We start from the raw sequence: 27,486 nt of genomic DNA, 5'->3' as shown, positions 1-27,486 counted from the left end.
CCTTCATGTTGTTTTCAAAATAATTCACCAAATGCTTATCTGAGCCATTTGATTTGACTATTAGAAGCAGACTTCCAACTCTGATAATTGATTTTACCTCACTGGGTTTTACTGATACTTTTGGATGAATAAATCAATTAAGTATCTCCCCTCCTTGATTTTTCCACTGTGATACATTGTTTTGTTTGTAGGCTCTATATGTAGTGCATTGCACATTTCCTTGTATATGTATATATTATCACTTACATAGAGAATATCAGGTTGAAGTAAAATTGGTTTTCATTTTCCTTAAATTCAGGAAAGATGCAATAAAGTATTATGGATATACTCATTATTAAAAAACTTTAATATTAAGATAGAAATGTGCCCAACCCCAAGACAATCCCCACCATCACCAGGAGTAGCCTTGGAGGCTACCAAGTACTGTAAGAACATCCCTAGGGTCTTCTAATACCACTGGGTGGTCCTGGTGTCCTCAGCACTATAGATATTTAACAGCACTTATCTGCAGGCCCTAGCATTGCATAGAGAGTGAACCCCAGGTCCCCTGAATACCACTTGGTTATTCAACTCCAAAACATGAATGTTACATTTTATTTAACAAATAGTCAAGATGGAAAATTTTTCCCAGTTTTGAAGGTGCGTAGACTTATGTCAAAATAATGTATTTCAGTAACTGATTAGATAGAAAAAGTCTAGATATTTTATAGTGCTCTTTTCAAATTAATTTAGCTATATCTATAAATTATGTGCAGTCATAATATTAATGATTTTTAAATTCACGATCACAATCACTATCACGAAATCCCCATTAGTCGTCGATTTCTCGAGCGGGCTCAGTAACCTCTCCATTCATCCTTTCCCTGAGATCTTAGAAGTTTCTCTCCACTGGGCCCTCCCAAAGATGTCCCACTGGAGTCTCTTTCAGGGTCAGGGGAATGAGATCCAGCTTGTTACTGGGTTTAGCATATGGATACACCATGGGAAGCTTGCAAGGCTGTCCCTTGTAGGCAGGAAACTCTCAGAAGCTTGCCAGTTTCTCCCAGAGGGAGAAGTAGGCTACAAGATATCTGGGAGCTTGTTTTTAAGTCTCTGGATGTTGGCCATTGATGGAATTACACACACCTGGGTTCCTCTGCCGGTACATTCATGCATGAGGCCTGTACGAACGTGTGGAGAGGGGCATCCAGCATGGCTGTAGCTAGGTTCTGGTGGTCTTTGGCCTCCGGGAGCTCTGCTCGGAGTTGGGAGGGAAGCTGGAGCCCATCCCCTCCGAGCAGCCCCAGAGAAGACAGCCAGGCATGCGGGCAAGAGACTCTCTTTTAAATTGCTAAGAAAAAAAATGTCATTAAAAATAGATGGTATATTATAACTTTAAAATGTAGGGGCTGGAGAGATAGTTCAGTGCATACTTGCCTCGCACGCATCCTGATCTGGTTCTATTTGACCTGCAAGGCTGCCAGGAGTGATCCCTGAGCTCAGAACCTGGAGTGAGCACTGAGTACAGCCACTTGTTTTCCTGCATCCAAAAATAAAATAAATTTTGTAGGGGAAGTTTCACAGGGACCCTGAGACGGTGTAGGAAAGTTGTCATTCTTGTGGATCACCGGTGGGGTGGAACACTGTAAGAAAGACACTGTATTATACTAGTGTTGCAAAGCCTGTGGACTCAAATAAAATTTGAAAATAATAAAAATAATAAAATAATTAACAAGAGTAATAACCAAACACTTTTTCCCTTTTTATGTGGGTGCTGTGCATGGCATAATTCTCAGCCTTAAAAGTTGAAGAACCCAAAACACTCCCTATGTTCTTAGCTCAAACTGTCATTTTTTTCTTTTTAACCCCCAAATTCTTATGGATTTGTTTTCTAGTTCAACTTTGTGGGGAAATTGCTTGGACCAAGAGGAAACTCCTTGAAGAGGCTACAAGAAGAAACTGGCGCTAAAATGTCTATCCTGGGCAAAGGATCAATGAGAGATAAAGCAAAGGTACTAGCACATACAACTGACTAAATACAACTTACTACAGCATATTTAACCATAACATATTTAACATATACAACTTCTCACACACATCAGTAAATATACAACCATATCTTCACTATTACTTTTTTCTCTGGGATATTTACTTTTTGAGAATATTCTGTTGCATTTTCTCATGTTTCCTCTGTTTCTATAAAAATCAATTAGTGACTTATTTTTCAGAACATGATATTATTCTGTAATTTTATTTGCTTTCAATTCTTTGTGTGCATTGCTACTATTTTTACTTATGCTGTGTTCTGTCTAGTTTTTGCTTTTTAAATATTAACGTTCATCTATTTTTCTTCTTCAGTTATCATGAATCATGTTCATGTTATTATTCTCTTATTGTAGCTATATGATCTGTTTTACTTTTGTACTCTTGCATGCTTAAATTTATTTCAAATGTTTATCTGCAATCCTGAGAATTATTTCATTTTTGAAACATTTTAATATTAAACAGCTCTTCTGACCTAAAGAAAAATAAGCTAAAAAATATATTCTTTTCTTTGTTTGAAATTGTTTATTTCACACCTGAGCTACATTTCACATCACATAAATTGAGTCCATTCTTCTTTGTGCTGAATACGATAATTTTGAAAAATTAAAGCAATACTTTAAGTATATATCCTTAGAGGATCTTTTGAAGATACTTACAGAGGGTGGATATGATATATCATTTAACAAGATCAGACTTCCCTGATTTAGTAATTTATTTTGGAAATATCATATTCAAACATTTCTTACTATAGTTTTTTTAAAGTGATGTTGATTTTTATCTTTTTTCTTCTTTGCTATCATAAATCACATCCACATTATTATTTTTTTGTTGTAGTTATATGATCTGTTTCACTCTTTTTCTGTTTCTCTATATTTTGCTTTTGTTTTTGGGGTCACACACCCAGGTGTTTCCAGGGCTTTTATTGACAGTTTGTTCTTAGGGATCATTCCTGGAATTATGAAACAATTGCAGTATCAGGGGTGCAAAGCTGGTTGGTCAGGTGCAATAAGTGTTCTTACAGCTTTACTATCTCTTTGACTTTTGGTTACTTTCAACTCTATTTCTAAACCATAACTGCTTTCCTGCCAGTTCTCTTCCATCTTGTTTCTTTTAGTACATTTAGAAGAAATAACGAGATAAATTATCTATCTGAGAGGCAATCCTGCTTTTTTCTAGATAGGTGATTAACTTAGAATTCTTCCACTAATCAATTTACATAATCTCTGGATATGTGAGAATCATATAATCTCTCTCTTTATTTATATTCATTTTAATATTTTTGTGATTTAGTTGGCAAGTACTTCATAATCTACATTACGACTTCACATTGAATATATTTATGTTGCTTCACTTTCTTTAATGTTTGCATCAGACATTTGTTTCTCTATCGGTTCTTCTTCTGTAAATGTCTGTTACAGGAAATAATCTTTTAAAATACTCTTTCTTCTTTTCTTTCTTTCTTGCTTTATTTTGGGGGTGGGGAGATTGGGGCCACACCCGGCAATGCTCAGGTGTTACTCCTGTCCTGTATTGATGAATCAATCCTGGCAAACACCTTAACCACTGCACTATTATCTCTGGTTCCCTGTTGCTTTGTTTTTAAACCACACCTAGCAGTGCTCAGGACTTACTTCTGATTCTGTACTCAGGAATCACTTTTCATATGTTTGCATATTACAGCTTAAACTGAATTCTGTTTGTTCTGTGATCATGACAAAACCTACCATAAATATTTGAGATGTAGTAAAAAAATATTTCTTCTTTTAACTTTTCACCACATTTAATTTACTGAGATTAATTTTTATTTAAAATTTTGTTTTATTATTGATTACGTTTTTGTGAGGCATCATATTTGTCTGTGATTTGCTTATTTTGATTCTAATGTCACAAAAATGAATAAAAATAAAAGCATTCAATAATGCAGTAGCAGCAACATTAATGTATTGCAGGTAGAATGGATCATTTTTAATCTCAAGATGCTACTTGTTAGGAGTGTAGAATACACAGCCAAAATAAATCACATACATCACATCTCTGAAAAAACTTTGGTTTAGGGGTGACACTCAGCCATGCTCAGGGCTTACTCCCTATTCTGTGCTCAGGGCTCACTCCTGGTGGTGTTCAGGGAACTAAATATGGTGCTGGGAACAGAACCCAGCTGTGGCACAAATTCCTTACCCACTGTCTGATCTCTCTGGCCCCTATTTGAAAATCATATCTTTGATAATCACTTGATTAAAATAAAAGTAAGTCTGGGAAATAATTTATTGGTATGTTTCTCTTTTGCTCATAAACATAGGAGTGACAAACTTTTTTTTTCTGCCAGGGGGTGTTATTATATTTAGACATCATTTATGAGCAATCCAATACAGGCAGACTGGGCTTAGGCAGCCAACAAGAAGTATATGTGTCAGTTCCTTTATAGACCTGGCCCTAGCCAGATGATAAAGTCTACAGGCTGTTTTTTTCCCCACCCATGACATAACATTACATGAGAAGAAAAGTTGTAATGAATTAATTAATCTGAAATTGCAATGGCACTGTATATGTGTGCATATGTACATGTACTAATGCCAAATGGGCATATGTCTGCATGTAAATTAGAGATATTTATTAATCATTCTACTTGTTCATAGTCATAATGCACTGTGATTAATTTAACAGAAAATATTTGCCTTTTTGAGTTTATATTCTAACTGGAGAGATGTAAATCAATAATTGAATAACAATGCAGTTTATGCTTTCAGCTTTGGTAATTGTCATGAGTTAAATAAAATAATAAGAGAAAAGGGTCCATAGTCTTTGGAGGAATATTTTATCAAAGTATCAGAGGATATTGTGGTGAAACTAGCTTAGAAATATGTGCAGAAAGAACACAAAAATACAAAAATGTGAATATAATCCTTGGGAAATACCATTTGTATTGATAATCACATCTGCATTTGTAGTTATATGACAACTGTTATCTTTACTTGTAATATGTGTTCATATTATTAGATTATCCCCATTTGATTGTATTCTGATTTTTTTGTCAACTTTTTAGGTATTTACCAAGAAAGATATTTGTAATCATTTACTCTCATGCTTTCTTTATTTCCTTCAGTCCTGTGAATAAATCATATTTCTCTTCTAGACATTCCATGCCCATGAGATGATATTCAAAAATTTCTCCTCTTCACCGATGCTTGCCATAGATGTTTTTCAGAACCTCAAATATTTATGTCCAAACTCTCTTATGTTCTAGATTTATAAATTTACATAAAGAACATGACCATGTGGCTTTCTAATATATATTTCAACATAAAATATATGAAAATGAAAATCTGTGTTTGTATATATGTATATGTGTAGACATGTATTGATATATATAGATAAAAATTTATATTCATATACCATATTGTTGTATTTACTTATACATATAAAACCATGCACAAAGAAAAGAGAAAAAAATCCAAAGCTTTGGAAATATTATATGTTCTAGGCATGGATGATTCTATAAAGTCAATTTACTATAAATATACAAAAGAATACCACTCACCTGTAAACAAGATGATTTTTTTGTCATTTGTGACCACATGGATAGAATGTGAGGGTGTAATGTGGGTGACATAACTAAAAAAGGATAAGGATTAAAACCTCCCCCTAAAAAGTCTCATGTGGATGGTGTTTCACTCATAAGTTTAGTAAAAGGGGTGGGGCAGCAGCAAAGAAATAGGACCAAATCAAAACCATGTATTTCGATAGTGGGTATGATGTTCCGTGCACAGACAAAGGGTGCAGGAGTTTTAGTAGGCTCCGCTGCTGGGTTTGGCACGCTTTTGTGGTGGTACGTTACATCTGAAAAAACATAAACCTGAGTTCCTAAAGCAAGTGCAGTGCAGTTTACCAGTCCCCTGGCAATAGGGGAGAAAAAAAAAGATTGAGAAAACCTGAAGGTCTGGTAATATGACTCAGAGATAGAGAAATTTGCCTTCAATATGTAAGCCCCAGGTGTTCCCAGCATGATAGAAAGAGAAAAAGGGAGGCAGGGAGAGAGTTGGAGAGGGAGGGAGGATTGGAGGGATAGAAGGACGGAAGGAAGGAAGGAAGGAAGGAAGGAAGGAAGGAAGGAAGGAAGGAAGGAAGGAAGGAAGGAAGGAAGGAAGGAAGGAAGGAAGGAAGGAAGGAAGGAAGGAAGGAAGGAAGGAAGGAAGGAAGGAAGGAAGGAAGGAAGGAAGGAAGGAAGGAAGGAAGGAAGGAAGGAAGGAAATCAAAATATATTAAAGAAAGGAAACAAAGAAGGAAGAAAGGAGGGTAATGGATATTGAGATATGACCTAGGGCTTCACGCATCTCAAAGCTTACAGATACCCGTTTCCTTTTGTCCTGTATTTGTTCATCCCAAATCTCATTGAAAGTATAATGAAAATCATTCTGCTATCAGTGTAAGGGTGTTTGGTGTTTTAATTCTACAAAGGTTAGTTGTGTTTACATAAAGATTATACCTATAGTTAGAAAAGATATTGTGTTTACATCAAGATTATACCTAAAGTTAGAAAAGATATAAATATACTGCTGCAATTAAAAAAAAGTTATTCCACATATTAAAAATATATGAATAACTAGCTGAAGCATTGCAAGGAGCTACTTGTCCTCCTGCTTCCAAAACCTGGGTCAGCAGCTTGCTCTGCAGTATCAGAAGTTTCTTTGCAGACAGATTTGTTTAATGACCTTGTCTGCAAATACTGGCTCACCTCAACTTTCTAGGAAATCAACATTGTGTTTCTAGGCTGTTGCAGTCTGCTAAATTTTATTTTACTTCACGATTAAAGGAAAGCAGAGAATTTTCTAAATCAGAATAAAATGACTTTACACATAGTTCTTTTACACTTGCTATGTTCTGAAATATGATTAAATTTGATATTAAGTAAAAATAAAACAAATAGGGGATAGAGTTCAAAACCTCATAAAGCTTCTAGCTGAATAAATCAGTGCAATAGATTCAATACTTTTGAAAAGCAATTAAGAAATGAAAAAAAATTTGAGTTAGTAGGTGTAAAAAATGACAAACTCATTTATTTGTGTTTTATAGAAATAGACTTCTCAATCTATAGAAATCTCAGTTTTCAGATTACGCATAATCTTATGATATAGAAAAATAATTTGAAGGTCTGAGTATAGTAGAGTCAGTAGGGCGCTTGCCTTGCATGTGGGAAACCTGGATTTGATCCTTGGCTCTCTATATGGACTCCTGAGCACTGCCAGGAGTGATACCTGAGTACAGAGTTAGGGTTAACCCTGAGAACCTCCAGATATGGCCCATCTTCCCCCAAAAAAGCCAAAATAAAAGGTAATTTGAGCAGTATGCTATATTAAGACGGGTCTAAGGAATATAAATTTGTTTTTGAATAATGTTGGGAAATACTCATTTTTTTTAGACCTAACAGATGACTGTGTAAGCAAATGAACAATTAAAAAATGCAGAAACATTGTAATATTAGAGGAAGTAATGTAAGTAAAAATTCTACCCTAAAGTCATTATTTTGTCCATAATCATCAGAATATATGAACGCTCCTAGTCTTCCTCAACCTCTTCAGAATTAGTTGAGCAGAAACAGACTTTGAAACGGTGATGATAAAAATATTCTTAAAGCTATACAGAGTTAAATACACCATTTATTTGCCCTGTTTCAAAGTACCTCCAAAAATTAACTGGCATTTTAGAAACTTGTTTTAAATTGAAGTCCTTCATGCACCATCTGGTCAACCAGTTCTAAATAGCCAAGCAGATGTTGACTTCACTAGTACTTGCTTGCGAGGATTCTTCAGTGTTAACTTACTGGAGCTTTGGAGAGAATGAATGTTCTTATTTTCAGTGGGGCTAATGGCAAGTATCAGTGAGGGAGAGCTGTAGAAGCAGTGGTTCTACAGGCTTAACTTTGAAAACAGCGAGGAGCCAACTTATTATCTCTGAGAAAAAAAGATTAGAAAAGTTAGAGATAATCAGACAGCTGCACACAACAAGAGAAGAGTGAGGAAATAGCATGAATGCACACAATGCATTCCTTGCACACTGGTTTATTTTCCTCAAATGGAAATCAGACCATGTGTGAGTAAATCATAATGTAATGAAAGACATTTTGGCATTTTTGTTAATAAAGTTGAAATGATGGCCCTGAGTTTCAGTCATGGCCCTGAGTTTCAAACATGATGCTGATTATCTGTTAAGTGTGGAGTATTACCTGATGGAGCTGCTGCATTTGAAAAACATGAGAATTCTCAAGGCATGCCTTTCTCTCTTTGATGTGCTAATTGCATGCTGTTTCTGTATTATAATATATCTTCTGTATTTGGTGGTGACTACTGTAGTAAATCCTTTCTGATTTGGTGGAGAGATTGATTTTTATCAACAGCAAAATCAACTGAAACCCATCAAAGTGATGTGGCTGCCTGGTGGGCAATGTAGGTGTGATCCCTGCTCCCATCACCCTTTTCTCCTTTTAGCTTCTGGGCTATGCCTCACATCAAAGACACAGCAGCCTCTTAAATCCTGAATGGGAGAATCCATGCTTCCTGCTTCTCAGACTGTAATTGTTTACAGAGTTTTGTTTCGATTATCTGATATCCCAATCAACAACTTAATTTGTAACCCACAAAATCAAGAGTCCAGACACTTGTATTTTAATTTTAACCATGACCTTAATAAACTGCACGGGTCACTGATATTTCTTTTTCATGGTTTGTTCTGTTGGTAGATTATCTGGATGATTTTGGCTTCCACAGATAGTAAAAGAGCATTTATGTTTGTAAAGAATAAGGAGTGTGTTATAATCACAGCTAGGTAAGGTCTTACTTTCGCTCTTCACTTCATTCTCCAGTCTCTTTGTTAAATGATTCTGAAAAATTAGAGCAACATATAAATAGTCCTACCTGAACTATGTGATAAGGAACAATGCATTACAAATCTGTACTTTATGAGAATACGCCAACACTCATGTTTGAATAGTAAATCAATACAAGTATATTTTGACCTATGATATATTTAGATACCACATGGCCAAGTAATTTTATAGATCTGGATTAAAGAGAGAATACATAGCGATATTAGTGAGACATGATTGTGCATGTTATCATATTCACTAATTTTAGGTGTAAATAAGTTTTCACTAACTTTAGAATAAAAGTCTTGCATTAAATTCTTCATATATTCCAACAACAGATCATGAAGTAGTAAAGTTTTGTGTATGACTACAAATTATTTGCCATTTCATCCAGAGAGGTCTAGCATCATATGTTCTTTTCCTTCTATCTGGATAGATTGTGTGGCTTTTTTCTTTTTTTTTTCAGTTAGGAGGCATAGAATGTACTGCTTTATGTTTTCAAAAGTACACTGTAAGAAACTGTATATTTTCTCTATCATTTGCAAGAACAGTTTCTTTGAACAATACAGCCTTACACAGATGCTGACTCTCCTGGCCTGTTTCCTGTGACAGAACCAATGTTAAATAGGGAGATCTTGATATATATGGGTAAATGCTTATGAAAGTCCTCTTTGAGCACAACCTTGGAATGATTCTAGCCCAGGTACCACACATCCAAGTTAAGAATCTCTAGATAACAGCCTACAGCCATTTTTTCGTCAGAAGCTGCTTGAGTCTATAGCACAGGGGCAGATATGATTTATCCCTTTTGTACTTTGTGTGATTCTCACAGTATCTATTACCACGGCAATAATAATAAAATTCCCAGTATATTAGATATGCTTGGCATGGAAAAATTATGCCACACTATAAAAACATATTCTTGCTACTTTCAAAATTAAATGATTTTCAGTGCACATAATTATTTCCTGAATATTTGATTCTTTCTCTTCTTTGTTTCTAATTGTTTTTCATGGCAAAAAAATCACAAAATCATTGAAGTTCTGAAGGTGCTTATGTTTAGCATTGTGTTTTTGTTTGTTCTTACTTGCAAATAATATTGAGTTTGCTGAAGCATAATCTCAAATGTTTGAAACACATCAGTTTTTACATCAGAGTTAATAGTATGGACTTCTAAGAAAATCAATTTAAAGATTTTTTTTGCTGGTAGAAAAATTTTATGAGATCAGATACCAAAATAGAGCATTCTAGCAAAATGTGCTAGACTAGTTGTAAAACTGGCTTAGGATTTCTGCACTTTTGAATGTCTCGTTTAATGTCATGAGATTCAAGGTTAATTGGGTAGGTAATTGTAATTTCTCTATAAGACTTCTTAATTTTATTGCCAACTGACAAAGCAAATGCTCCAGTATTTTATTGGGGAAGCTCAATGGATCCCAGAAGGTGAAGTAAATTACTTGGTATAGAAAGGTTCTGCCCTAGACCATGATAAGGTCAGTTTTCTTTTTTAGTTCATCTTTGGGAATAAATCACTTGTTGAAGATGTCTTATCTGAAAAGCAAATAACATAGCATTTTTTTTTTTGGTGCTTAGAATACTGATTTGCTGATTTTTAGCCATTACAAGATCTCTTAGAGTTAGTAGCAAGCCATCCAGTACACACACCATAAGGATTACCTGCAGCACCTGTGCGATTGAAGATACTGTTTTTTTATTATTTTTTTAACTATTAAAGGACTCTATATTTTTCTCAAGGAAATACACAGTAAAACTTATAGGTGACATTATGTCATGGTCAAATTGTTGATTTTCTTATGTGATCAAGAAACAGCAGATTCCAGGAACACATACAACATTTCATTCAAAATTCTACTAAAGAGACCAAAAATTTCAGCATTCAAGTCAAAGGCATATACATTGGAATAAGAGAAAATAATTGATTTTTTAAAAATTCAATATATAAGATAAAATTTATTTACATCATTGTAAGTTTCAGAAGTGTATTTTATAGTGTACTTTTAAAAATTGTATCACCATGAGAAAGAGCCTTACAAAATTGTTCATGATTGCGTTTCAGTCATAAAATGTTCCAATACCCATCCCTCTGCCAAGTGTAATTTCCAAGCACTACTGTCCCTAGTTTCTCTCCCACCCCTTCAAGCCACCCCCTACCCAGCGTGCACCTATTGCAGGCACTTCTCTCTTCTCTCTCTCTTCCTCCCTCTCTCTTCTCTCTCTTTCTCACTTTCTCTCTCTCATTGTAGGCATAATGGTTTACTATATAGATGCTAAAGGTTATCATGCATATCCCTTTATCTGTATATACCTTTATGTGTGTATCCTTTTTGCTGAAAAAAAAATAGCAATTGAGTTCCCATTTGACCCAACAATACCACTTCTGGGAATATACCCTGGTGGATCCAAAAACACTCAGCAGAAACATTGTCTGCTGTGTTCATTGCAGCACTATTCATAATAGTCAGAATCTGAAAATAACCTGAATGCCTCAGAACAGATGAATGGATTAAGAAACTTTGGTACATCTACACAGTGGAATACTACACAGAAGTTAGGAAAAATGAAATTTTGCCTATAAATCATTAGATTTGGAGTGTATTATACTGAGTAAATGAGTCATAAGGAGAGGGGCAGATATAGAAAGACTGCATTTATTTGTGAGATTAAAAAAAAGCATGAAACTAATATCCAACATCAGGTAAAGCAGTCCAGGAGGACGGGTCAGTGGTTGGGTCAATGGTGTGGGAGATGGAGGGTGATTAAGATAGAGGAGTGTGGGGCTGGAGCGATAGCACAGCGGGTAGGGCGTTTGCCTTGCACGGCTGACCCGGGTTCTAATCCCAGCATCCCATATGGTCCCCTGAGCACCACCAGGGGTAATTCCTGAGTGAAGAGCCAGGAGTAACCCCTGTGCATCGCCGGGTGTGACCCAAAAACCAAAAAAAAAAAAAAGATAGAGGAGGGTCCGTTATGACAGTACTAGTTGGAAATGATCACTCTGGACAAGAATTGCATATTGAAAGCAGGGTAAAAGAGGCTGCGATCATCTGTGTGGAATCCTAAAGTATCCATGAAAAAACCCTCCAGAGAACTAATGATCCTTTTGAGGAATTTTGCTAACCAATTTCCTAGGGGTGAATTCCTAAGCAGAATTGTAGGATGATATAGGTTTCCAAAGACCATTATTATTCCCTGCATATTTTACATATAAACTGAGGGAGAGGTGATTCCCAAGTCAGGCTCCTGATGATTCACACAGAGGCCAAAGAATGTGGTGCCATCAGACACTGTTGGATGGGGATTATCTGGTTCATTCTTTGACTCTGGGGGCCCCTTGAGCCACATACTTCATGGTGCTTGGGAAGCTTCTAGGCTGTTCCCAGTGAAGTATAGAGAAGCATGCAGTGCTGGGAATAGATTCTCGCTTGAACACAGGTAAGTATGCACTTTATTCCTTGTACTGCCTCTCTGACCTCTAGTCATATATTTAAAATTATTCAAAGCTACAAAGATTGAATATTTGGTTGTCCATCTTTCATATATTTCATATACTAACATTAGATTGATTTTCTTTTTACATTGGGCCCTATTATTGCTTTGATCCTGTATTTGATAGCCAAAACATTTGACCCATATGGATGTATCATTATTGTAATAGGACACAAATGAAATTAAGGGACATTTTCAATATGACTTTTTTTAATTTGTAATAAAATGGCTTTCTAATTTCTGTTTGATTTTAATGCTAACGTTAGTGAGGATGGTTTTCTAAAAGACAAATGATGTTTTTGAATGTCTGGGAAAAGCTTTTGAAAAAAAAGGGTCTTTCTTATTTGTATATTTTTAGAAAGATGCTGATAAATGTTTCAGATATTTGAAACATGACCCTAATCTAAGTCATGTTCTTTGAAGAAAAACTTGTAGGACTTGTTTTAGCACAGCTTAGGGAATTTAGAGCTGCAGTTAAGAGGATAATGGGCCCAGAGTGGGAATGCTAGTGAGAAAAATCCTGCACTTAACTCAAGTGCACTATCAGCACTAATTTAGATTCTGAATTTCATTAGTTGTATTGATGTTTATTTGACTTAGTATTCTGTTTGTTCCTTATTAGTTTTTTTAACTTCCCAAGTTATTCTATAGTGAATGGTAGTTGTATCACTCATAAATTTCTTGAGTCCTTCCTTTGAAGTAGAATTGTCATAAATATTTTAAATTTTGTTTGAGTTCTTGACAATACTTAATAAAAAGTAAAGAGCTCTCTTTCTCACTATTTCTATCTCTCTTTTTTTGACTGATGCCAACAGAGTGAAGAATAAAGCAAAACTCTACAGTTTCTTGGTCTAGTGAATAGCAGCATCAGGGTTCAGTTTTTAATTCTGCGTATTGTTCATTCACAAAGAGTGAAGTGAAAAAAAAGAGCCATGCGCAGATATAAATAAAACTGTATATTTTTCCATAAACACAATTGTTTGCATCATTTAACTTTTTGCAGCCAGGAATGATTTCTCTGTTCCCTTTTTGGCTTTTTGGGTCACACCCGGTACTGCACAGGGGTTACTCCTGGCTTTGCACTCAGGAATTACTCCTGGCAGTTCTCAGGGGGTCATATGGGTTGCTGGGAATTGAACCCGGGTCAACTAAGTGCAAGGCAAGTGCCCTACCTGCTGTGCTATCACTCCAGCCCCTATGTTCCCTTTCATAAGGGACTCTGTACAAACTGTGTCCCTGTTGCCCACCTCTGTCAACAAGGCTTAGGCTAAGTAAAGTCTTTTTTTTTTTTTTAATTTTTTATTGAGTCACCATGTGGAAAGTTACAAAGTTTTCAGATTTAAATCTCAGTTATACAATGCTCGAATACCCATCCCTTCACCAGTGCTCATATTCCACCACCAAGAATCCCAGTATAGCTCCACCCCGCCCCCTCACACCCCAAACCCCCCCACGCCCCTAGCCCCCCCCACCCTAAGCACCCCCCATCTGTGTAACTAATAAATTTCACTTTACTTTCATTTTGATTGCATACAATATTTCAACAAAACTCACTATTATTGTTTGGAGAGTCTCTCCCCTAAAGTCAGACCTGCTGAAAAGGAAGCATTAGATAATTTGTTTTCCATTGCTGAGGATGAAGAGGTATGAGGTCGAGTGACCACACTTAGCGGCCTCTCAGTTTTGGGTTTCTGTAATTTAGTATTTTAGTAACTAAGTCCAGAGAGACATCTGCCAGAAGTTGCATCGTTGCCAACTTGTACTTCTCAGTTACATTATATTCCACATATGAGTGCAATCTTTCTATGTCTGTCTCTTTCTGACTCATTTCACTCAACATGATACTTTCCATGTTGATCCACTTATATGCAAATTTCATGACTTCATGTTTCCTGACAGCTACATAGTATTCCATTCTTCACACCTAAGTATCAGGAATTATCTTACATTCTTTATAAAAATATTAGCTTTCTAATTTTTTTTTTGTAAAAAGCTATTGTTTTGCATTATTTTTGTAGAAACTAGGACTTTTTAATTTTGAGAGCATAATTCTAATAGTTTGGTAAAATTAGAATGTTTAGATTTACTATAAATTGGTATGCAATTATTTTTGTGCCTAGTTTATTGTATAAAAAAGACATCCCTAACTTTTATAGGGATATCATTGCCAATTCAATCCTTTCAGCTTCAAAGAAAGGTTTGAAAACTGGAGACAAACAAAATGTGACTTTTAACTAAGACAATTTGATATATTTCTAAGACTTTAGTCGTTATTATATTTTGGAGCCCTATCTTTCTGTACTCAGGACTTACCTTATGCCTTTGTGGTTATTATATTTTGGAGCCCTATCTTTCTGTACTCAGGACTTACCTTATGCCTTTGTGTGCAGGGATCATGTATAGTGGTCCTAAGGAAATCATAAGCAGAGCCTGGGATGGAATAGATGTCATCCCTACGCAAACATCTTAGTCACCCTGTCATCTACATTCCTGTCTTTAAAAACATAAAGGTTTATCTTCCTATGCTTATAACATCCTCTATTTACTACTTTTTGTTTTTCAAGAGTAGATGTATGGCTTTCTCTTCCCTTTGTATTTTGAAAAGTAATTTATTGTTATTATTTGCAAGTTTTATTGAGTAATTTCTGAAGGATTTATTCATTTTCTGCATGTTGTCTATTGACAAAACTTTAAATGCAAAATAATTTAAAATTAAAAAAAAATAAGTGAATTGTGAATAGTTTTTATTTCTGTTATCTTGATTATTATGTGGTCTGTAACCAGTGTCCTTTTCCTCAGTTGTTCCACGTAAATGAAACTTGTAAGTCAATACTAGCACCTGCCAATCTAGAATAATCAATAAGAAAAGAGATTAAGCCATTCACCTAGTATCTGTAGCCTTCCCTTTTGATAGTTCAAATATTTTCAGCATCCCAACTTTTTATATTTTCATTGAAAAGTTTCATTGATACTTTATATAGTAACATTACTATAATAATTAAACTATGTGGAGACTTTTAGCATGATTATCGTTTTCCTTAAGGAAGATTTCTTGACTAAGGCAAAGCTAGGTATTTCGCTTTCACAATTTTACCATAAAACTTGAGACATAATAACTAAACCTGACCACTTGTAATATTATGGAGGTGAATTTTGGGTTAAGCAGGTTAATTCAACTGATCAGAGATACAAAATTTTTTCCAAATTATTTGCACACACATACAAATAGTTACTGGTATTTATTTTTTTAAGTTATCTGTGAAGATAGATATTCATTTAGTTTATTGTTTTAACCCCCTTACTCTCCTTTACTCTTTGTCGTTGTTGACATTGTACGACTTTAGGTTACACATGCCTGACTGGTGCCTCCACCTTTATGCACTTGCAGTGTGATGGTGCTCATACATTCTCTGGTAGAGCACACCAAGGGTTGTCATTTCTCATTATGTTTCTTGCACATGATTCATTGTTATCCTCACCGGGAAACATGCCTTACTGTTGTGCCTTCACACAACTAACCTCAGTGCCTGCAGACATATCTGGTGGTGTAGGTGACAGCAGGCAGTAGAACAGGGCCAAGCAGCAAAGTGGCCTTGATCATCCTTGGCCATGTGGTCACAATGGACATTCACTCATGACCTTATACAGATTGCAAGGCAGGCTTTCTAAGTTACTGAGCCCTTTTCTTCTGAATCCCTAATTCCTAAATTTTGACTAACCAAAATAGATTATGTCCAAGAGACAGCCATTTGCTTCAGAGTATTGGAGTTTACTCAGAGCTATGCCATTACTCCACATCAAAAAATGGAGCAGAAAGCTAAGAATGTATTTTCTGAAGATAGCTTGCATAAGCTACCTCTTCAGTTTCAAGGAGCCGTATATGGAAAGAAATAGAATTTGCCTTGATGTTTTCTCGATGTTTTTAAAACTCTTACCCATGAGAAAAGTAGAACAGAAACAAAGTATTTTTACAGTATATCTTTAGGATATGGAGGTTTGAGTTAACTATGCTCCTGATTTATAATCTAGGCTTTATGCATTAGGTATATTTATTAAAATATTATGAATCTTCCTTTTACCTACTTTAGCGAATATTCTTCACCTGGATGGAATAGGGACAGATAGCACTTTGTGCTTAAGATACCTGATTTAAGTGCCTATACATTGGGGTTTGATAATATATATTATGTATAGAGATGTGAGTACCTGATTCACCTCTATGTTAATCCTGCTAAAAGCAGCATGGAATTTTGGAGAAGACATTTTGTAGCTTGAAACCTTTGATTCGTTTTTCAAATGAATTTTTCCTCTCCTCAACCTTACATAGTTTTATGGTTATGCAGTTGATCACAGCCTGTTTTACTGAATGTTATAGAAAATCCCCTTTCAGTTTTCTATACATTATTCTGAAAATTATAAGCCAGAATGAAATTATATAAATATATTTTTCATAAGCATTGTTTTATATAAACCAGCAGTGCCAGATTGTTGCAGTCATCTGTCTTAAGGTAAATTTCTGCACTAGCTCTTACCTGCCTTGATTTCCTCTGGGCCTCGTTCTACCCTTGGTTCCAATGTACTACAGAACTATTACTAACATTTAAACATATTTTTCCTGGAATAAAAATTAGTTGATATATCATATAGACTTGCCCTTGCCCTCTTTATTTTTTTTTTATTTTTACTTACAGGGTATTTAAGAATTACTCATGCTACAAATACCAGTATAGTAACTTGTTCTTTTGTAATTCTCAGTTGATTTTTATTCTGTGACTTTATCACAGTGTGTTTATTTATTCCTCCTCTGTGAAAAAGTCCTTGTTTCAGCAATTATGACTACAGTTTCTTGGAACATGAATGAACGCTTCTTTGTATGATAATATTACCATCCAAAGATAGAGGTTTGGGAAATTATTTGTGAAAAAAAAGTATAAAGCATCTTTTCATTACTATTCTTACTGACGGACCATATATCTTTACCCTCTGTACTGTCATTCTGAGAACTGGGTAATATATTCTTTACAAACTTAGAAAGAAATACTACTAATGCATTGGTTTGATATTTGCTAGCAGTAGGGGAGGAAGGCAGGAGGAGAGTTGGGCAGATAGGACTTACTCTGGGCTCAGTGATCATGCAGGGTGGTATCAGAGAACTGTATGTATTGCTGGGGATCAAACTGGGATTAACTAGAAACAAACTAATTAATTAACCTGTGTACTATATATTGAGCCCCATCATTGGTTCAATATAAACTTAAGAATTCTTGATATTAGTAACTTCTAATTCTGAAAAAAAATCTAATTATTCTAATTTGCAAATAATCATTTCTACATTAAAGTTGGAGAGAGTCTCTTTCTAGTGGTGCCCTACATTTGGATATCAGAGTTCAGAAGCAAACTGGAGACACTGATTTCCTAGTCAGAGAGATTAGACTTTCTAACTGAATGAAGCCTGCGTTGTGTAAATAGTTCTACCAAATTGATTCATGAAGTGTCTAATATTTTCATGTAATTAGCAATGGCATTTAAAAAATCTGTAGCTAAAATGAAATTTTAACTTCCTCAGAAGAACTGCACACTCTGGGGTTGATGCTTTAGAAAATTACATTGTTCTAAGGGAATACTCAGCAAAGAATTACATCAGATTTTGAACAGATGCTGCAAGATCCCTGTTTTATTGCTGGTGCATCAGAGTAGTGATATTAAAAGTCTTCATCTCCTCCCTCGCATCTGATGTTAAAGCAGATTTCCTGTTTCTCAACTCTGACATGTTAGTGGTGAATCTCCTGTGGTTGTTCCAAAAAATTTGCTTTGTCTGTTATTTTCTCCTTTGCTGTAAAATTTAACTTTACTCATTAACTTCAGTGTTACCAACTTTTTGTTGCTTCTCTAAGAGAATTGTATTCTAATAAAAGAGGACTTATTTCTACAGTAATACCATTTTTCTTCTTACTCAAATCATTTACTTTCTTAAAGTATTACATATATGCATGTCCACATAAGAGCAAATAAAACAAAAATTTATGTATGATATAATAGCATTTAATTTGTTTCAATCTACTGAACAAATTTTAATCTTTACTGGTAGACATTTTAGGCAGAGATTTATTATAAGATCTACAAATCTTGTAATATACCATTCTTAGTGTTTAAACTTAGATATTTAAATTTCTGATATCTTATTTTTTCTTTGTATTATAATAGTGATACTGAATGCAGTTGAACCATTAAGCTCTTTTGTGTAATGGAGGATAGATACACAGATAATTAAGCTGGAGAATATAATTTATGGCCTACAAGATGGGAATTACAAATTTATTCTTGTGACTGGTTATATCTTTTCAAAATGGCATATATTCATAATTTGGTATAGTATGTGGCAAAATATCAATGAGATAGAAAATATTTAGTCCATTTTCTGAAATGTGAAATGGTTTCATAGGAAATTTTGGATAAATTTGCATACCTAAAAATTATTTGAAGCTGTTCGGTTTTTTTTATTGTTATATATCTATTCTTAAAAAAAAAAACAACTACCCATCCCAGATATGTAACTCAATGGTAGAGCATTTTGTTTTCAGGTGTGAAGTCACAGTTCCAGTCCCTGCAGTGACCTCTTACCACCATTGAGTGTTATCCCTCCCTGTTCTACCAATCTTTTTCTCCGCCCAGCACCAAGTAAATGTCCCCAGTGCACTGCAAAGCAATGTGTGTCCCCACCCCTGAGACCACCACAGTGACAACATGTGGTAGGGAAGAAAAGACATGTATATATTCATTCTTTATTCTCAGAGATTTGTTCTTCATTCTCAGAGATGCTCAGCCAGGAGTGGCAGGTTTTGGGGTCCAGGAGGAAGCAGCTGCCTGTAGTTTGCACAGTGGGGGGCTGGCTGCAGGCACTGGGTCCCCCCACGTTGAGGGCCCGCACGGAGATGGTGTAAATATATAAATATATATATATATACATATATATATTTGATGACATTGCCCTATTTCAGTTAGTACACATCAGTTCATTTTAATGTTGCCAAATGACAAGTTTTATTCTTTAATTTTTTTAATTGAATTATGTGGGAAATACAGTTACAAAGTTGTTCATGACTGAGTCTCAGTCATATGTTTCAATACTCATCTCCTCACCAGTGCACATTTCCCATCACCAGTGCATATTCCCAGTTTCCCTTCTGCCCACCCCCCAAGCCCCTTCCTTGAAGCCTGTCTTTATAGCAGACACTTTTCTATCCCAACCCACCCCTCTCTATTTTCAATTTAGCCGCTATGGTTTCTAATACTGTCACTCAAAGTGTATCATGCATATAACTTTACCTCCTTTCAGCACTCCGTTTTTTTCCTGAGTGATTCTTTCCAGCTATCATTGTCATTGTGGTCCCTTCTCTGTCCTAATTGCAGTCCTCCTCCCTCTTGTTGGAATGGTTCTTAACACAGAACAGTACTCCTGGCCCTCATTTCTACTATGTTTGGGCGTTCTTCACATACTATGTTTGTTTGTTTTTTATCTCAAAATGAATGCATGAATGCAATTATTTTATGTTTGTTCCTTTCCATTTGACTTGATTTCACTCAGCGTGATACTATCCATGTCCATCTGTGTATAAGCATATTTTATTATTTTATTTTACAATTTTATTTGTAAACATAATTTTTATTTCTAAAATTTATTGCATTGTTACAAACTTTTGTTGTAATAAATGTGTCATGTTCCAATTGAATATAGTCATATATGCAGACAAAATCCTGTATTAAAAGTATCATGCATATCACTTTAACTCCTTTCAGCACTCAGTTTGTGTCCTGTTTCCCGAGTGGTTATTGACAACTAGCATTTATCATTTTGTTTTTAGGTGTGCAGTTTTTTGTAGTTCTTTAAAAACCAAACATGAATTACCCTTGAACATTTCTCTATTTACTTGGTAGCTATATGCCTAATGAATACAATTGTTAAATAATATAAACCAGATATTTTTCTATAGTTTTATGAACTTTATTATATTCTTCAATATATTCTTCATACATATCAACCACAATAAAACATTGATCTCTCAGGCTATTACTAATTCTTTTTAAAAAGTACTTAATGGAATATCATTTTCAAAGTGAATAGATGTTTTTTTCTTTCTTTAGATCCCATGTATGAGACTCTTTTCTGGTATATAGCTTTCTGAACTATTCAGTATTTGATTTTTATTTTTAATGTAAGTAATTCTTTCAACATGAGAAGACTTTTAATATGTGTTATTCATGTAGCAGTTAATTTTAAAATAAGACCATTTTTTTATCTATTTAGAGATCAAGTTCTCCTTAAAGCTTGGAGATATTATGGTATGAATACATAATAAAAGAGAAAATTAAAATGTATAAGATAGGGAATCAAAAGTAGATCCATATCCATATTTACCAAAATTTAGTGAAAGTTATTTTCCACAAATGCTCAATTCCAGTAGCTAGGGATAAAATATGCAAAAATTAATTGCTATCATATACATTTTCAAGAAAAGAACAGATCCAAGGGCATCGTGGTCGTTTTTGCCCAAGAAAAGGAAAACTGTCAAGTCACAATATTATTTAGTTTATCGTTTATTTCAGTTTTAACTTTATTTTACATAAAATAAGAAATTTAAAATGAAAAGGTATATATTTTATGAAGCTTTTAAAGCCTTTCAATGAAAAAAAAAATAAAACTTTGAGACTGGAAAGATAGTTCAATGGGTAAGGCACTTGCCTTGCACATGGCTAACCCCATTTGCATCCCTGGCACCCCATGTGGTCTTGTGAGTGTGCCAGGAGTGATCCCAGAACACAAAGCTTGGATAAAGCCCTGAGCACAGCAGAATATGCTGCACCCTCACCCCCAGCCTCCCGAAAATGTTCTTAAAGCTTTTTATTTCCCCCTTGAAATAGAAAGGTTCATTGAAAATTAGAAGAGGAAGAGACTTCTTAGCTAACTAGGTGAGGAATTAGTGTAAGACTAAGTTAAGAATGCTTCACTTTGTGGGTCTTTTAAGGGAAATCTTGGTCTTTGTGTTTCTTACCAAGTGATGGGAAGTTTGTAGGAAATGTAATGATTGTACAGATTGTATCTTGCCAGCTAGTTGGAGAGTTGGGCATTTGGGATTTTATATTTGGCCAGGTGCCTTAGACTTTAGGTGTCACCATTGCCTCTCAGACTATGTGAGCCTCAAGCTGGGTCATTGTTAGCTCAGACAATAGGAGATCTTGGTGAATCACTAACTTCCCATTTGTCACTTCATAAGAAAAGTCATTGGATTCATTTTAAGATAAAAAGTTCCTGTAGTTCCTGCTGTGATCCCGGGGGCCTCACGCGTGTGCGGCCTCTCCGCAGCTGCACGAGCGTGAATCCAGACCCAGCAAAACTACTTCCTGCATGGGCAGCTCCTCGCAGAATGTCTCCAGCCTGAGAACTAAGCCGTGGCCCCGTGCCCGCCCAGGAGGGGAAAGGTATTTCTCTCTCTCGCCTCTTCCTTTCCGGGGATGAAGGGCGTGGTGTCCGCCATATTATGACGACCACAGATGGGGTTTACAAGCTTGCAATGATCCAGTATCTGGAAGAAATCTCCCTGGACTTAGTTGTTAAAGTACAGAAATACAAAACCGTGTGGCCGCAGTAGCGCTGCCGCATGACCTTATTTCTCTTCACAACAGGTCTGACTCTAGTGGGGTACTCCTAACAATAATAGTGAGGTTTGTGTTGAAATATTGAATGTAACCAAAGTAAACAGAAAGTGAAACTTATCAGTTATAACTGTGTTTTTTTTTTTTCGTGGTGGGATATGGGCACTGGTGAAGGGATGGTTGTTTTAGCATTGTATAACTGAGACTTAAGCCTGAAAGCATTGCAACTTTCCACATGGTGATTCAATAAAATAAAATTCTTATTAAAAAAAATAAGAAAAAAAAAGTTCCTGTAGGGGCTGGAGTGATAGCACAGCAGGTTGGGCGTTTGCCTTGCATGAGGCCGACCCTGGTTCAAATCCCAGCATCCCATATGGTCCCCTGAGCACCGCCAGGGATAATTCCTGAGTGCATGAGCCAGGAATGACCCCTGTGCATCGCCAGGAGTGACCCAAAAAGAAAAAAAAAAGTTCCTGTAAAAGTCTGTGCCTTGTGATCTTTGTAATTTTGAGACAGAGATACACAATGACAAAATATTCTGGGGATGAGACTAGACTGCTGGGTGTTTGTTAGATTACTGGAAGCCAAATGGTGGATGGTTTATATTTTTGAAAGAATATAATAAAGAGTGAATGGAAGTGCTTATTCATTTCATATACTAAAAACAAATGATCTTTCTGTTGCTCTTTTTCACTTAAGAAATAGCAGCAGAAAAGTATCTTGAGGGAGAGAGAATGAGAGATAGAGAGATGAGAGAGAGGGAGAGCAAGAGCGCGAGAGCGAGCAAGAGTGAGAAATACCAGCCATTGAGGCTTAGGGAGGTTGGAGTTTGGGGATATTAGGAGGAAAACTGGGGACATTTTTACTGGGAATTGCACAGTGGTGGAGGGACGGGTGTTGGAACACTGTGATTGCTCAACCACAATCATGATGAGCTTTGTAATTGGCTACCTCAGTGATTCACAAAAACGATTTTTTTTAAATGGAAAAAAGAATCTTAGCTAAATATTAGTAGAAGCCATTTTAAGAAAAAGTACAGAAACCTCGACACGAAAGTAAAATAAGTCACAAATGAAAAATACATGCTGGTGATTAATGGAAAACTAAAACACACAGCATTGAAATAACTTTGAAGTAGAAAACCTCCAAATAATTTTATTGGAGAAAAAAATGAGTAGGTTGATGAAATAATTACAGATAATAGAAAATACATATTAAGAGTAAAAACATTCAAACATAGGTGGTAATATTTTAAATTTAAGTATAAATGGAGAGAGATGACTACAATCTGAGGGAATAATGGGTTGAGAGTACAGTAAAGGTCTGTCTACCATATGTACGGTAGGAGTTCTCGAACAGACAATTTAAGGAAACATTACCTGGCAATTTTTCTTTTCTTGGTAAAGGAATAAAACTCAATCTGAGATAATTTTTGTTCTGCAATTAAATGAAATAGTGAAATTACAATTTTTTAAAAAAGAGTGCACTGTATTTCTAGGGTAGGTGGTCATAGGCATTATGCAAATACTAATAAATCAGTTAGTATTTACCAAAATAAGGTATGCTTGAATACAAAAATACCAAGTCATTTGCAAGATTAAAGCAAGCTCAGATTCGGATCAGGGATACTGTACAGCAGGCATAGCACTTATTTTATTTGGGACCAACCTGAGTTTTAATCCTGACATCTGATATAGTGCCCAGAGCCCCTCCAGGAGATTATCCCTGAGAAAAGAGCCAGCGATAAGCCCTGAGGATAGTCAGATGTTACCCCAGACTAAGAAAGATGAAAATAATACTACCTGACTGGATTATTCCAGAGACAACCAGATAAATTATTTGAGCTTCCTGGGAAAGTGTGAACCATTATTATTTTTTCAGACATATTAACCTTTATGCAAATAAATCCTCATATTTTATTAGTAATATGCAGAAGTAAAATAATGTTTATATATATTTTTGAATACAGTGGCCAGGTGTAATGGGCTATTGAATCATGATAATGGCATATTGCCAAATACCCTAAGATTAAGTGAGAAATGCTTATATGGTGTCAATGCTTCTCTAATAAAAATACAGTTGGTTATTAAGAAAAATGGACACTTTAAATGAGGAAGGGGATTTTCAAATGGAAGTTGATAAACATATTTGCTTAGAGGTGTATTTATATCTACATAGCAGAGCTGTTAGAGCACGTGTTAGAGCTGTATTCAATCCCCAGCACTCCGTATGGTTCCCCAAGTGAACCAGGAATGATCCCTGATCACAAGAGCCAAGAGTAAGCCATAAGAATTTTAGGTTTGGCCCCAAAACCAGATTTTTTTTTTATAATAAAGAACATGAAAGTCTTTGTTCACCAGGAAGCATGCCACTTGGGCATGAGGGAAGAAAGGGATTGGAGACTAAGACAAGGAATTCCATTCCTAACTAGAATGTTGTCAATGTGGGGGAGGAAAGAGAGCTAAAAGGTAGTAAAGTGTTGCGCAATGACGAACTGTCAGTAATGATACTGTAAATTACAGTATCAAAAGTTATAAAAAGAAAACAGTCACTCTCATCGAGACAAACTGATACGTGGAAGGAAATGGGTGAGGGAAGAAGTGGGCATGATGGATGGAAATAGAAACTGGTAAAGAGATCGGTGTTGAAACATTGTATGTCTGAAACCCAATCTTGAGTAATTATAATTCTCACTGACTAAAATTGAAATGAAAAACAATAACAATATAATATTGCTCCCAAAGATGGAAAATCGCCAGTATCTTTAAATTTAAATTTAGGCTATGTTAAAGGTTCAGAAGACAAAAATTATGAGCCTGTGATGAATGCACATGGAGAACATAAGATTATGATTATCTTAGTACTTTCAGGATAAATTTATCTCTTAGTACACTTTCTCTGAAGTCTGAAACTGAGACGCATGTACAGCAAAATTAAATTACTGTTTAGTGCATTTTTTCACAGTATTGGACTGTTTAGACAAATTTCCTACTAATGCATTGATTTTTTTCTCACGTTTAGATATTAACCAATTATTTCTCATGCTTTAGTTTTTTAATGTTTCTTTTGATTTGGGGGCATGCCAAGCTCTTTCTACTTCTTACTCCTAACTCTGCACTCAACAATCATTTCTGAGAGGCTTAGAGGACCATATGTGTGCCAGGGATAGAATCTAGGTTGACTTTTTGCTACATAAGCACCTTGTCCCATGTACTGTCTCTCCAGACTAACTACATTTTTATAAAACAAACTCTTAATATGTTCTTTACATTAGTTGCTGTTCTATGTTTTTTGCATGCAGACAAATGAAGGATTTTTCTGAATTATTTGTACTGATTATGCATCCCAGGTTCCTATTTGTTTGTAATTAGTACTCATGAGGATCATGATGAATATTTTTAATATACTTCAATGGGTTATAGTTACAAGAAATTTTATATTTCCATAGTAGAGACAGCATCTACATTAAATTAAATTACAGATTACAATTACATAGAATGAAGAAAAAATAACAGCTCACAGAAGCAATTTTATGGACCTCAGAGACATTCGATTCCGTGGTCAACTATTTTGGAACAAAGTGAACAGATTTTACATAATTATCAAAAGTATTTTAACTCTGATTTCACTGTTAAATATTAAGTATTCTTTAGAAATATTGATATGTATGACTTCTTTAAATTTTGAATAAATTCCTATAGTAACAGATTTGTTTGCAAAAGTTATCTTTGTGAATCATTTTGACATATACTATTACTTTAAATACAAAATCGGAATAATTTACTGTTTCCCTAAAAATTTGAAGGATTTTCATCCTGTGCTTTAGTTACCTTGACTGTGCTTAAAATAATTTGGAAATTCTGTCATATGATTTCAGTTTTCTAAGAAAATATATTTATAGATAATAGAGATTTTTGGATTGGAGCAGTAGCACAGCTACCTTGCACGCAGCCGACCCGGGTTTAATTCCTCCGTCCCTCTCGGAAAGCCTGGCAAAATATCAAGAGTACACTGCCCACACACAGAGCCTGGCAAACTACCCTTGGCATATTCAGTATGCCAAAAACAGTAACAACAAGTCTCACACAAGTCTCACATTGGAGACATTTCTGGTGCTACTTCCAGCAAATCGATGAACAAACGAACAACGGTGCTACAGTGCAGAGATTTTTTGTACTTTTATATCTACATTATTTTCTGATTTCTCTGTGCATTACAATCAGAGATCATTACTTATTTTTTATAGGAAGGAAATAGAAAAATGGCAACTACATATTTCACAAAAAATAAACTTGTTCTAAAAGTATAAATTACATTTTTGACAGAATCCCGACAGATCTTTTGGTTATGGACTCAATATTCTTAGTAAATATCCTTTTATATTTGCTTTGTTAGAAATTCAAAATGGCAATGCTATCAAGTATCTTGGATATTTCTAGGTAAATTCGAAAGTTCACCATAAAAATTTTGTTTATGGTGAATTATAAATTAGAATCATAGGTAATAACTCAGAGGAGAAAGTGAGAAATAGAACCAGATGAAATAGAGAATAACTCAAAAAATCTTAAGGAAAAATGACAGCTAAAACCAAAATAAATAATGTATTAGTTGCAATTTAAATATCTGTATATAATCTAAATATTTTCGTTTTTAATATACTCTGGGGTGAAGTTCACCCAAATGTTACTCCCCTCAAGGTAAGCAATATTATGTTAATGAGGAGTTATCTAGAAGTTTTACTTGTTTTGGGGGATATAACTGTTGTGCTCAGGGACTAGATCTGGTTCTCTGTTATGGATCCATGATTGCCTCTGGTCTCTGGGACCATACCTGAAGGTACCCAGGAGACCATGTAGATGACAGAAGCATTTGGACCAGGGGTCAATCACATCTGTATGCTAGGAAAACAACGTAACATTTTTATTGTTAGTCCTCTCCCAAGAAATTTAAACACAGAAAGGTAAAAAAAAAATGATATGGAGTAACTATTCAGAGATAGATGTATTGGGTGACCACCGGGCCTTTGTAAAATCTAATGATATTTTAAAATTTGACAAATTCTCTTTGCTATTATACAGTTTTGCTTCACATGAGAATTTTCTTTTGCATCTCCATAGACAATCTGTTTTCACAGTGAAGTCCAAAAATTTTTGAAGGTCCTTTGTAACACCAGAAGTGAACTAAAAAAGAATAATTTTGTTTCAGTTCTAACGTTACCTAATTTTCAAATACTATGAATTATTTGCCTCAAAGTCCCTCATATTTTGCTGAATTTTTTTGCTGTTTACTTTGTACTCCTGTTTCCTTTTTCTATTTTATATACTCTGTTTCTGTACTATGAATAGCATTCAAAGGATTATTATAGGTGTTCTATTATTTTTATATTAACCCACTTTAGAATTTAGTTTTCATCCATATTCGCTTTCAAAATGAAAATGTAGCAT

General features: G+C 35.1%; 1 protein-coding gene across 8 annotated transcripts in view; it reads left to right on the top strand.

Moving 5' to 3' along the window:
- KHDRBS2 (KH RNA binding domain containing, signal transduction associated 2) overlaps positions 1 to 27,486 on the top strand; it is a 584,438-nt gene that overhangs the window by 187,239 nt on the left and 369,713 nt on the right. For 7 of the 8 annotated variants that reach the window (XM_055136314.1, XM_055136313.1, XM_004605877.2 and 4 more), the window contains exon 3: positions 1,875 to 1,991. The exons of the other annotated variant lie outside the window; for it this stretch is intronic. In XM_055136314.1, coding sequence (XP_054992289.1) covers positions 1,875 to 1,991 — 117 coding nt within the window. The remainder of the gene's footprint in view (positions 1 to 1,874; positions 1,992 to 27,486) is intronic. 8 annotated transcript variants of the gene reach the window in all.

This window comes from Sorex araneus, chromosome 4 (genome assembly GCF_027595985.1).
Source record: "Sorex araneus isolate mSorAra2 chromosome 4, mSorAra2.pri, whole genome shotgun sequence".
Classification (NCBI taxonomy): Eukaryota; Metazoa; Chordata; class Mammalia; order Eulipotyphla; family Soricidae; genus Sorex; species Sorex araneus.
The sequence above is the reverse complement of the archived record's forward strand: the minus strand, read 5'-3'. Positions and strand labels throughout refer to the sequence as shown.